This window comes from Neopsephotus bourkii, unplaced genomic scaffold, assembly GCF_033783945.1.
Source record: "Neopsephotus bourkii isolate Nb327-2 ecotype Australia unplaced genomic scaffold, CSIRO-AGI_Nbou_v1 NB_1765, whole genome shotgun sequence".
NCBI lineage: Eukaryota > Metazoa > Chordata > Aves > Psittaciformes > Psittacidae > Neopsephotus > Neopsephotus bourkii.
Window position 1 is genome coordinate 9843680 of NW_026902239.1, and position 12111 is coordinate 9855790.

Genomic DNA, 12111 nt, shown 5'->3' on the forward strand with positions numbered 1-12111 from the left:
AAGCTGAACAAAAACAAGCGGTAGCTTCAGCTTTTGTAGCATGTTCATTCTCATTCATACACGATCTGTTCAACAGTTGGAGAACAACTGTTTTAAATATTGGGTTGTATTTGTTTCTATTCTTATTTGCTGCTGTGTTGCCTCTGCAGACTGCCCTTGGCATTAACAAACAAGTCAGACCAGTGATTCACCCTGTTGTGAGGAGGTGTCTACCACAGATAGGGCAAATTGCTCTTTGGAGTTATCTTCCTGCTCCTATTGACTGCGGCGGAAATCTCGATTGTTAAACTGCAGGCCTAATTACATGCAGTTGTAGGTGTGTGAGATGAATGCCACCTGTGGCAGCATAGAAAAAGTGAAGATCGAATAGGTGGTGTTTTCCAGAGAAAGGTTCAGGATACTTCACACAACAGTAGACGTAAAACTAACCAGATGTGTAGCTGAGGTGCTGGAACTACTTTTGGGAAGCTGCTAGGTACAAAATTTCTTGGTTCAAATGTAAGTGTCCACTTATGAAGAAGAAGAAAAACATTGTGGGGAAAAAAGCCTCAAGGAGACCACTTCTGGCTATGGAAGTCCCTGAATGACAAATTACTGTCAGGATTTTCTGGGAACTACAAACTTGCTGTGTTCTTATATGCCTATGTGGCAAATATGGCAGATATGGAAGTAAACACCAGATGTTCATCATTACTGGATATTGGATACGGGGCTAGATAGACATGGCACCTCCTGTCTTGTATTACACAAGTGTAACAGGTAATGCAGCATTGGTAGGGCTGCAGCTTACACTGTTGCTGTGGTGTCACCTTTCAGGTGGGAGGAAGAGACCTGCCAGGCTTCCCAGGATGACAGCTTCCAGAGAGGTATTCAAGTCCAGCCTTGACTGCAGAAAGATGGTTGCAGTTACCTTCAGCCATCTCCTCCAGCCTTAGTTTCTGATTCCTTCCTATTGCCCAGGTAGTCTCAGGATTTACAGCCATATTCACCAGAAAATGGGGAGGGGAACAAAGAAGCAGAATTAATAGATGAATGTTTGCTACTGGTTTCCCTTTGTCTTTGCTTTAGAGGGTTTTTTTTTAGCAGGGATGGAAGCCAAGGTATTATTTCTCTGTAAGGTCTTGCTAAGCAGATTGTGAAAAGCATCTGGCACAGAAATAAAGTGATACCTGAGCATACTCTTTACTTCAATAGTGCCTTCCATCCCAGAAGCTAAAAGTTATGAAGCAATGTGCCTGTTATTGTCCCTGTCATTATTTCCCATTTTAAATATAGGATACGGGAATATGGAGAGGTTAAATATCCTCAACAAAAGTGGAAGGCAGCCTCTAACAGCTAAAAATAAAAGGCTTTTCTACCTATCCCATATGTCTGTCAATATTTCACATCTCTAACATCTATATGAATTCAATATTGTCTATTAAAAGAAAATCTTTGTCATCACCTTTTCAGGTCAGGCCTAGGATTCAAGATTGGACTGTTGTTTGGCACTGAGTTTATTGGCACATACTTGCTATGCTGTACTGCTCACCAGTAGATATCCCCTACCTGGGATATTGTTTTCCAAAACATTTTCGGAGATTCAAATAGAATCTTGAATTCAAGTTTTTACAGGGGGGGGTGGTGGTGGAAAGGTGGGGGGAAGGGTGCGTGTGTGTGTGTGAAACAGTTTTAAAAGCTTATCTAGCACTTTATTTCTGTGCCAGACATGCCCAAAAGCTGGGCTCAAGGGAATATGCAGCAAAATTCTACTTAATCCCCTTGCAGGGTCTTTTGCGTTGCAGTTTACTTGGAAACAATTCCAAGAGAAAAGAAGATCATGTACGTGCAAGTTGGATCCTTGCTAGCATGAGATTGCTGTACCTTATGGTCCTCAGGGAACAGTCAGACAGTCCATATTTATTCCCTGATTGCCTTGCCATTGTGGTATGGTGGGTAAATGTTGTTATCCCTGTCTGGGTTTGCAAGGGAGCCTTCTAGGTTAGGATTTCACTGTGTGACACACTGGTGATATTTTCTAGGCTGGGGTTCCTTAACAGCCACAGCTGTCCTAATAACAAGCCAGTCTCCTTTCCCTCAACAGAACCTGCAAGGTGAGTGCAAAATTTCACTTCAGTAATCCATGTTTCTTTTTTAATTGCTTACAGACAAAAGAATCCCAGGAGGATGCTGCTGTATTGTCAACATTTCAGGATTTTCCACAAAATACTTGTATATTTCTAAACGTTTTCAAAAATACACTGAATTTTCTTTTAGTTTGGCAGTAACAGCTTATAGCAGTGAGCCAAACTGCTAGTGGTGAAATGAACATTAAATGAACATTTCAAGGTTATTAAAAATAATGTGCAGCCTTTGAAAAATGCAGGCCTAATATGATTTTGGAAAACAAAGGAGGAGCTCCGAAAAGTTTACAGCCATTGAATGCTTTCAAATAATGATTGTTGCTGACATTTTCATATTTTACTTTTAATTGCTGCAGCTAATAATGGTAATGAGATAAAAATGACAATGGCTTGGGCATACCAGTGGCAATAGTGAAAAGGAGAGCACTGAGTTGACCACAGTCCTGCTGGGCATCTGTCTGCCCTCATCTCTCCCAGATAGGGAGCCAAAGTGCTCCAAGCCTCAGTGTTCCTCCTCCCTGCACAGCCACAGGGAACAAGATGCAGAAGTGCCTTTTAGGAGCAACAAACCACCACCAAGAGAAGTAGCCGGGCAAAAGCCACCCTTGTCTGACCCTTGGAGATGGGTGCTGCAGTTCAGCACCGGTGCACCCAGTGTTAGAGCACTGCTTGGTACCGTATCAGGAAGGAAAGCAGGTTCTTTAATCCTTGATGCAGAATTAAACCTAAAGCAGATAAGGTAGTGTGGACATGAGCTTTGACTTAGAGAGCTTGCTGCTGGATTTATTTGGTGTGTGAGTAATTAAAACCTTCAGACTTCCTGATTCAGTCCCAGTTATGACGCTGATTTGATCATTGTATTGTTCCATTTCTAATCCTTTAGTGAGGTTAGAGCAGGTTAATCTTAGTGAAATGTTTGCTTAATTCTACTCTTGCTCATTTGTCCTCTTAAAATCTGCATAAAAAAAAGAGTAATAGTAATTCTTTCAGCTTGTTTCAATTACTCTGAGAGCAAAGCTAATTCAGCTGAAGCAGCTTAAGAGGAACTTGATTGTGTTTCTACAGTTGAGGCTAAGTGCCAAAAAAAGATCAGGCACCTTCTTTGCTCCAGACTGGTGTTGATATGTTGCTATGGTTAAAATATGGAACATGTGTATGTTTGGCTCTTGGATAGTGCATAACTTTTTCTCTGGTTTTATACCTTGCTGCGCACACCTGCCAGGCTCATATTTCTGGCTCTTTTGCTCCTCTTCTGGACTGCTGTGGCTCATTAGTAAAGCAGAAGAAATGGAATTGAGTGTATGGGTGTTCACCACACTCATTGTGAAAAGCAACAGCATTTTTCTTTTGCTGCTCTCTCACCAGAAAGGCTTTTACTAGTGTCACTGTTTCATCAGACAGGACTTGTAGCTAACTGCCCTTTTGTGTGACCCAATATGGTTATCCCTATGGTCTTTTCTGTCAGTGAGGAATCGCATTTTTACAGGCATAACTTGTCCTGAAAACCAGAGATCTAGATTTCTCCTGTGATGTGTCTGTGAATGTAGAGGTGGGTAAGAAGATGGCAGTCTCTCTGTTACTCTTCACAGAGTACTTCAGCAGCTGGGAAAGCAGGCAGTGTTGTGGGAGAGTTGCTGTGTGGTGACTGGTTTTACTAGAGGATCTTTCACAGCTGACACACCTTTAGCACGCAGAGCTAAACAGCACACCAGCTGCCTAACACTCCTTACCAGGTATGGTATAGATGCTAGGCAGGGGTTGGTGGGCAGCAGAGTAAATATATGTTTTCTGCTATGGTAGATGTCTATCAAAGCTGTGGGAGGAAGTACGCTGTGGGCAGGAGGGGTGTCTTCATCCCTTTGTGCCACACAGCTTACTCCACAGCAGCATGCAGGGGTGAGGACCTGGAAAAGTGGAAAAAGAGACTATGGAAAGAGAAACAAATCTAGGGGATCTGAAGTGATCTCAGAGCAAAGACTTGCATATGCAGGAAGCTCTAGGAATGGCTCTGGGATATATTCCACTTCTCCTGAAAGCTTTTCTTCTTCTCCCTCACTTGGTCTACATGAGATGACCCCACCTGTGAATGTACTGAGGAAGTTATGCTTAAGCATCTTCCTCTGGAATATAAACAGTAAATAACAGGGCATTCAGAAGGGATATATTATTTCTCAGAGGAGCAGGATATATATGGGTGTGTTGCCAAAAGGAAGAGAAAAGGTGAGAAAATTATCTAAATGGAAAGAAAAGAATCTAAAATTAAACCTGAGCAGGGGGTATTTGTATGGACTGTAGCCCCTGGCTGCCACAGAGGGTGCTTGGCACATGTCAGAGTGGATGGTTGAACAGAGAGAGAATAATTCTTACTTTCTGCTACATGCAACCTTTCAGTAGAAATTAAAGCATCTTTAATTTTAAAAAACTCTGAGAGGCCAAATCTGATCTGAGTATTACTACAGTGTTGGGACAGACCAGCCATTGGAGTTCCCTTTTTCTCTTTTCCCAGCCATGCTTCCGAGCCTCACCAGAGGTGATGCTGCAGTGCCTGAGCTTGTGTTGGCTTTATTGCAGTGGGTGGAGATACACTCCAGTACCTCAGAGGGAGGGAAGATGGCTCTTTTGCTAGAAGCAGAAGCCTGTCTGCGATGTACTAAGAAAGTAAGAAAAGCCTCAAAAATAGACAAGACAACAGCAAGAACAGTTTCAACGCATGACAGTCTGTGTCTTCTGAACAACAGCGAGCTCCTGCTGCAGTGAGCAGAAAACAATACCATAGTGCCCATGGCACTTTGCTGCGAGAAATGTGGCTTTACAGACCAAGGGAGAAACCTTTTAAATGTGCTCTGATTTCTGCATTTGTTTGGTGAGCCAAGTCCCTTCCTTGCTTTTTTACTAATATCATTCCCTAAATCATTACAGAAGAGTGAAAAAATTTAAGCGAATGGAAGAGAGGGCAAAATGGTATCAAACAGGATTTAATTCTGGGGGCAAGGAGACACTATCCTCCAGCTCTGTGGTTAGTGAATGCACTTAACGGGAAAGTAGGGGAAAGTACATATGAATGGTTCGTTCTGTAAGAAGATGAGATTTGTTTGTGATGCCCCTACTCCACATGCCTGTTCTGAACCCTTTTTACTCTTACACTTGTCTTGCCTCCACAGAAACACAAAGACAACTGAAACGAGCATAGTCAGAAAGACCTCTGAAGTGTGGTTTGATTTCAACATTATATTTCCCCTTGACGGCTCACAGTGGCACTGTATTGCCAATAGATTATAGGGTTGAGGCTATTTTCTATGCAGGAGAATACACAAAGGAACCCCCACCAGCCCTAGCAGTGCTCTCAATCAAGTAAAAACCCTTCAGCTTCTTGTTGCAGACCTCTCTCTAGGATTCATGTATATTTTATCAAAGTTATATGCAATTCTGATACTTGTTTCTAAAGTGCTTTAGTACGAATCCCAAGATATACTGAAATGCTGCCTTGGCCCTTTTTAAAAAATCAGGTTTAGAACAGAGAAAAAATGAAATGGCTTGACTTCATAGCATGTAATAAGAGCAAATTCCACTCAACAGGCTTCTATTGATATAAATAAACAGAAGAAACACAAATGTACATCCATATGAAATCATTACACTCCTTGTAATTGTACCCTAGGAGCAGCAGAAGCAAAGAGGAGCATCACAGTTTCCCCTCTCTTAAATGAAGGTCCTGCAAGGAACTAAAGCTATTTTTGGCCAGAAGTGCTTTTACAAGCCAACACAGAAGCCAACACAGAAGAGCTATAGCCTCAGTGGTAACCAGTTACTGTGAAGATAATTACTAACAACATGGGACAATGAAATAAAAACAAAGCTTGTATTTACAAGTTGGGATTCTATTTTTTTTTTTATGTCTGAAGCTGTGAGGAAAAAAATTTAGAAGAAAGGTCTATGTATTTTTTTAGCTGTATTTCACAGCTCCTTTGTCTTTCAGGCAGTCACAAACTTTAGATCCAGAAGAATGGACAGAAAGCATATTCTGGTTACACTATAATAAAGTATTTAGGTTGAAGTCAGTAAAAGTCGGTATAGTGTGTGTGTGTGGTGATTAAAAAAAAAGAATTCATTTTGTATGTAATAAAGCTTTAGTACTTACAGCTGTCCTCTTCTTCAGTAATACATTTCACAACATAACAGGCATAGATGAAGCCCATCAGCTGAAACAAAATGTAATAAGGTTAGATGTAAAACAAATACAAGAGAAAAAAGGGAGCTAGTTTTAAAAAAGTAATAGCAGAGACAATTAAAAAAAATAAATCAACAGACCCTGTTTGATGAGGTGATGATAATTCTTCACAACAGTTTGGTAATTTTAATTGGAAATAGTCAGGGATCTTTTGCATCTTTCTTGAAAAGCACACCCTTCAATAAAACTTCCAAAACTGATCAAAAATTTTACATTACTGAATTGTCTTTTTAGTTATTGAAAACAAGAAAACCAAACGGATGGTTGGATGGATGGATTTTTAGTCATTAAAAAATGTAAATATTTCTGTCAAAATCAAATTTGTTATTCAACAAAACCTGACCCTGTAGCAGAACTCTGTTTTTTAGCAGATCTTTGCCAACTAAACTGAGGACAAATTCAGTACACTTGCAAACTGGCTATATAGTGATATTTTATCACTTGAAATTAGGACTGTGGATTAGTGGGGCTTGTTCCCATATCTGCAATAGCTCACAAGCCTCAAGATGTATCTAACTGCAGCATCACATGCTGCAGCTGGCAAATCTGTATCTTGTTCACTTCATTCCTCTCCTTAGAGCATTCCCAGAAATGAATTGCGAACAGAAGCAAAAGGATTTAGAAAAATGAAAATCTGGAGTACCACCTGGCAAAACAAAAATAGGGAATAAATGGCCAACATCACACACTCCAAGAATCATGTCAGTTCTCTGCTAGTCCCTCCTGTAATTTGTCATTGCTAGGAAGTTAGACCAGAAGCAACAGGACAAATACTAGAGCAGCAGAAACTGCCACATGCTACATGCTTTACACAGTTTCCCTTACGTGTTGGTCTGCAGAATTTTCTCTACTGATTACCTACAAACTGTTTTTCATCCTTTAGCTGATCACTGAAGTTTGCATAGTAGGATGTAAAAGAATTCAGGTTGTTTGATACCTGTAGTATAAAGAGAGCCATGCTGCCAAAATGTGTTATTCTGCACAGGTCACCTAACAAAGATCTTTTCTTAAGCTGCAAACCCAGCTGTAGACTTTGGAAATTATTTCTTTATACAGATAATAAAACTGCCTAAAGGCTCAGGCCAGGACTGAGCTCTCTGTGTGTGGTGCAAGCCCCATATTTCAGACAAAGTAATCAGTCGCTTAGACAATAAAAAGGGTTAAATCTGTCAGAGGACGATATATTGTTATGAATGCTGGCTAGTGCAAATGGACTTTTTTTCATTAATCCAAGGAGCACCTACAGTCACTGAAATATTGTAGGTGCTTGGAGCCCTTAATATTACCCATATACATGAAATGCAAACAATTCCATTTTGTTTCCTAGTGCCTTCACGGTGACTGAGTCACCATGCCTGATTTACTCCAACTCTCGCACAGATATTCCTGGTATTTCTGTCAGTTTTCTATATCTGAAGCTCTCCCCACCTACAAGTTCTAGCTTCTAACATCTGTATGGGTGAGAGACAGGTAAAGGAAAAAAAAGGAAGCCATCCCCAAGACTTTTCTGAAGAGACCAAGACTTGATTTGGAGATCATGCTGTAGCCAGAATAGACGTTGTCTGCTAACTGCTTAAGTTCTTGTTGGGAGCCCAGAAGTTGCATTACAATAGAACTAAATCATTAATTTTGTCATTTATAATAAATCTGCTTTATAGTGCTGCTGGGAAGATTTTACACCTGGGAAGGATGAAATATTCACTGCTAGATACAAAGAACGCACTGTACCAAGAACAGTGGCACTCAGCTATTATCAGCATTTCATCTCTGTTTTATTGTATCACTCTTTCCTTTGGTTTCTTGGCTTCAGGACAGATGCCTAATTTGGTCAACTGACTTATGCCCTGCATAACCCCATTGACTTCAATGACATTACATGGGGTTTAATTCAGCAACAAATTAGGTCTGGAAAGGTTGTTCATAAATGATGCCGTTCTTGGATGTGAATCCTGGTTTAATAGTTTCTCTGTTCTCTTTTTACAGACCATAAGATCCAAGATAGCTGAATAGTTGCATCTCTAGTAGGTTGAAATGGTAAAGCTTTTCTTGTAATACAGTTCAGTAGTTTACTATCTTCTAAGACACCTCAAGCTCACTAAACTTCTCTCACAAAGCACAGCAAACAAACTATCACAAATTGTGCTTACAGCTGATCTTTTAATTGTATTCAGTTGCATCTCTTAAATGTCTAGGGAACTCCTCCGATACATGAGTAAATCCTACAGCATTTCATCAGATGAGCTGGCTGATTAAAAGAGTGCCTTAAAGCTGGAAATCATTTTGTTCTAAATACGAATGGAAGTTTGTTTCCCATGAGACAATCAGAGTTCATAAAATAAACCTCCCCTTCTCCCACATTAATCCAACCCTTTGCTTGGTACACATACTAATTTTGTTTTAATTTGAAAATCACATTAGGCTTTCTGTTGCTACTTCCCCCTCTTTTTTAACCAAGCAACTTATCAGTTCTGGTCCAGTAATAGCCATTCAAGATTTATCTTCTAATTGCATCATCATCAGAGGGCACACACTCAGAGCTGCAGTTCAGAACCAGAAGTGGCAGTTTTTACTTTGAGTGTGCTCAATGGCCTGAGCTCATGGTGACCACTGAGACCTCTGGGATGAAGAACATGCTTCTTGGGTAGACCAAGTCCTCCTGTAGGAAGGGTACAGCTCACCTATGCATGTAGCAGAGATTTCCTGGGGACCAGTCATCTAAAATTGTCAATGAATTCCCACATGAATGAAGGGGTCTCCTGAAATTTACCACCTCTGTTACAATGCAAGATGCATTTCTTTGACCTTGTTTCTCTCAGAAAAACATGCTACAATGTACTGATATACAGCACAAAATAAATACATTTTCAGCAAAACACTTCACTGAAGATACTCCTCACCCGCAGAAGAAATTGGAGAAAAAACCCCAAACCATACCAACCCAAATGATAGAGGTCACATAGCTTAATATATTCCTGGGAAAACCTCAAACATAGCAGTTCTGAATGCATTATGAAAATTCCACAGAGGAGAGACTTCCTGATTCAGTATCTCAGAAAGATTTTTGTCTTATGTGAGAAGGAAGCGAATGAGTCCTCAGAGATAAAGAAGGAGCCTGTCTCAGAAAATGAGTTTAAAACTAGAAAAGCCAGCTTGAAAACTCTTGTTGCTTTGCATCCCTTCAATTCATTCAGCCATTTATTTATTTATTTATTTATTTATTTACCAAGCTTTCTTTTATAAACCATGTAGAGCTAAAAAGAAATAGGTGCAATGAACAGATCAGTTCTGGATCCCAGACCCATCAACGTTAGGTGTGTACATCTGTCCCATTCACATTTTCATGTTGTAGTATGGGCCTCCAGAGGAGAAGGAATCATTAACGACAGTGCTTCTCAGAGTAATTAGTGAATGCCTGTTTTTATGAACATAATTTTCTGCAGCATGAAAAAATTGTCTCTTTACAACTTTCCCTGATTCAATATGAGAGTATAAATGAGCATCACTCTTTTTAAAAGTGCAACATTACCCATCCCTGCACCAGCTCCCTGGGTGTTACTTTGATGGCATCTGATGACCATTTCTATATGCAGTGATTTCAAATGGGGTTTTTTTCTTTCAGTTTTTTTTTCTTTCCATCTATAAACAGCTTGATAAAACCATCATTCGTTCTCCTAAAGCAAAACCGAAGACTAGCAAAAGTCCAAAATAAGTCAGCAATATAACAACAGTACTGAAGGATTGTCAATGAGATTAATTATAGGATTAAATTAATGCATTTTATTGCCTTATTATAGCTGTATAAGACAAATAAAAAATGTAGACAGAAGATTTCCTACCCAAATCAGCAGCATCCTCTTACAGTGCTAGAGACTCTTAGGAAATCCCAGGTTTTCTGTGAATGTACTTCCAGACTTGCTCAAAATGTCAAGTGGTGTGATCAAACTTGTTCAGAATTGGTATTGATCAAAATCCGGTCTTGCTATTTTTTCTCACTTGTTTTATGGAGATAAATGTTTTCATATACTTCAAATAGCACCAGATTTGGGAAAAATGCTCTTATATGAAACCCTATCATTTGTGTTCAAGGCCCCCACCTTTCCATCTTTTAAAGCAATATCTTTATAGATAATTATTAGGAGTTATATTTATTAAGCCAGACACCTGAAAGAAAAGAATGACAGCAAGGAAAAAGCAAAACCTAAAACTAGATAAGATCTGGCTGGAATAAGGCAATGAGGAGAAGGCTCAAGATGAAGATGAATGAGTTAAGGGTTGTGGAAATAGCACATGATCTTGGCTTCAGTGAATGAGCGTGTTCTACTCTGTAACTGGACTTTGTAAGGAAAAATGGGCTTTAGATTTAAAAACCAGAAAACCACTGTGTTTTTCTATGGAAAGATGTCATAGTACCTTCTGAAACAGCTGAGGCTTGTGTATTCACTTTCATTTTTGCAGGATTCTACAAACACGGCAGTTTTAAGATCTTAGCAAAAAATGGGCTAGTTCAGACAATAATGAAGAATTACATGAAGGTTAATTTTGGTCCTGGGAACTTCACAAAGTGCCAGTGTTACATGTCTACCCATGTGCAATTTAATCAGATTTAAGTTTAAAGGGGCTGCACATACAAAGACTCTGTGCTGCTGTGCACTTAAGGAACAGTGTTTCTTTAAAACAGATTTTTGAAGGCTGGAGATACACATAAATATATTATGAGCAACTAAAAAACTGTAGAATTACTGTCTAGAAAGCTTCCAGTGTATTGATTTTCAGAAAAATCATACTCATTATTCAGCCCAAAAGGTAAGACAGAGGGCTTTCTCTTGTATCTTTAGAATTAAGCCTGCGTCGTGGGGGTTCTAAAGCTGCACCCTGCAAAAGTCTTTTCAAGCATGATTCCACTGCCAGCAGCAGTGAGCATCAGTGAGTGAACATCATTGCTAGAGTTTAATTTAAAACGCAAGCTATGTTCCATGGAAACTACTCTGTTGAGGTATGCTTTTATTTGTGCTTACACTTAATATTACGAGAATTCTGTCATTCCTCCAAGTTTAACTATCATCATGAAAGGAGCACTGGAAGACTTGATATCAGGGCAGATTTCTGATGAGGAATGTAGACTGTGTGGCCTTGCAGTCATTCTTCTACAGAATTAACTATCTATGTGCTGTCTGGAAAGAATAACTTATCAGTATGGCCAAGTAGCTTTATTCTGTGAAATAAAATACTTATTAAAGAAAACAATGTTAAGTTGCCATGTCCACACAAACATCTAGTGGGCAATCATGAAATTTAAAACCAGACCAAATGCTCAATTTCTTAGCCTATGTAGTTGTCAAATTTTTTCTTTCCTTTCTTAATGTGAAAGCTGCCCCAGAGGTTTTTGATTTTTTTTCTCACCAGACACAGTAAAAACATAATCATAAATCCAAATAAATCTAGATACACTGGAAAATAGGAGTGTGATAAAAATTGCATTTATTTCAACTAGTTTGTCATAATCTTTTTTTGTATCAGCTGTCTAGAAGATGCTTAGCATAAAGTATTTCTTAGTGGACTACTGGAGATTTTTCCTTTTTTGTATAAGCATTTGAAGATCACCATGAAGACCTGCTAGAATACTTTTGTTAGAAATGCTGCTGGCATTTAGGAGTAGTTCTGTCATGTTCTGGGCAGCCATTCCCTTAGTGTCTTCCCTGGCAAGCTTTTTCACCTGATGAATTGAAGAGACCACAGGGGCACTGAAAATCACAGCACTGT

General features: G+C 39.4%; 1 protein-coding gene across 4 annotated transcripts in view; it reads right to left on the reverse strand.

Moving 5' to 3' along the window:
* The window catches only part of NKAIN2 (sodium/potassium transporting ATPase interacting 2), a 551406-nt gene that overhangs the window by 20567 nt on the left and 518728 nt on the right, over positions 1–12111 (reverse strand). For all 4 annotated transcript variants that reach the window (XR_009729245.1, XR_009729244.1, XR_009729246.1 and 1 more), the window contains one exon: positions 6262–6322. Coding sequence is in view for 1 of the 4 variants with exons in the window: in XM_061378426.1 (XP_061234410.1) it covers positions 6262–6322 (61 nt within the window). In the remaining 3 variants the exon portion in view is untranslated. The remainder of the gene's footprint in view (positions 1–6261; positions 6323–12111) is intronic.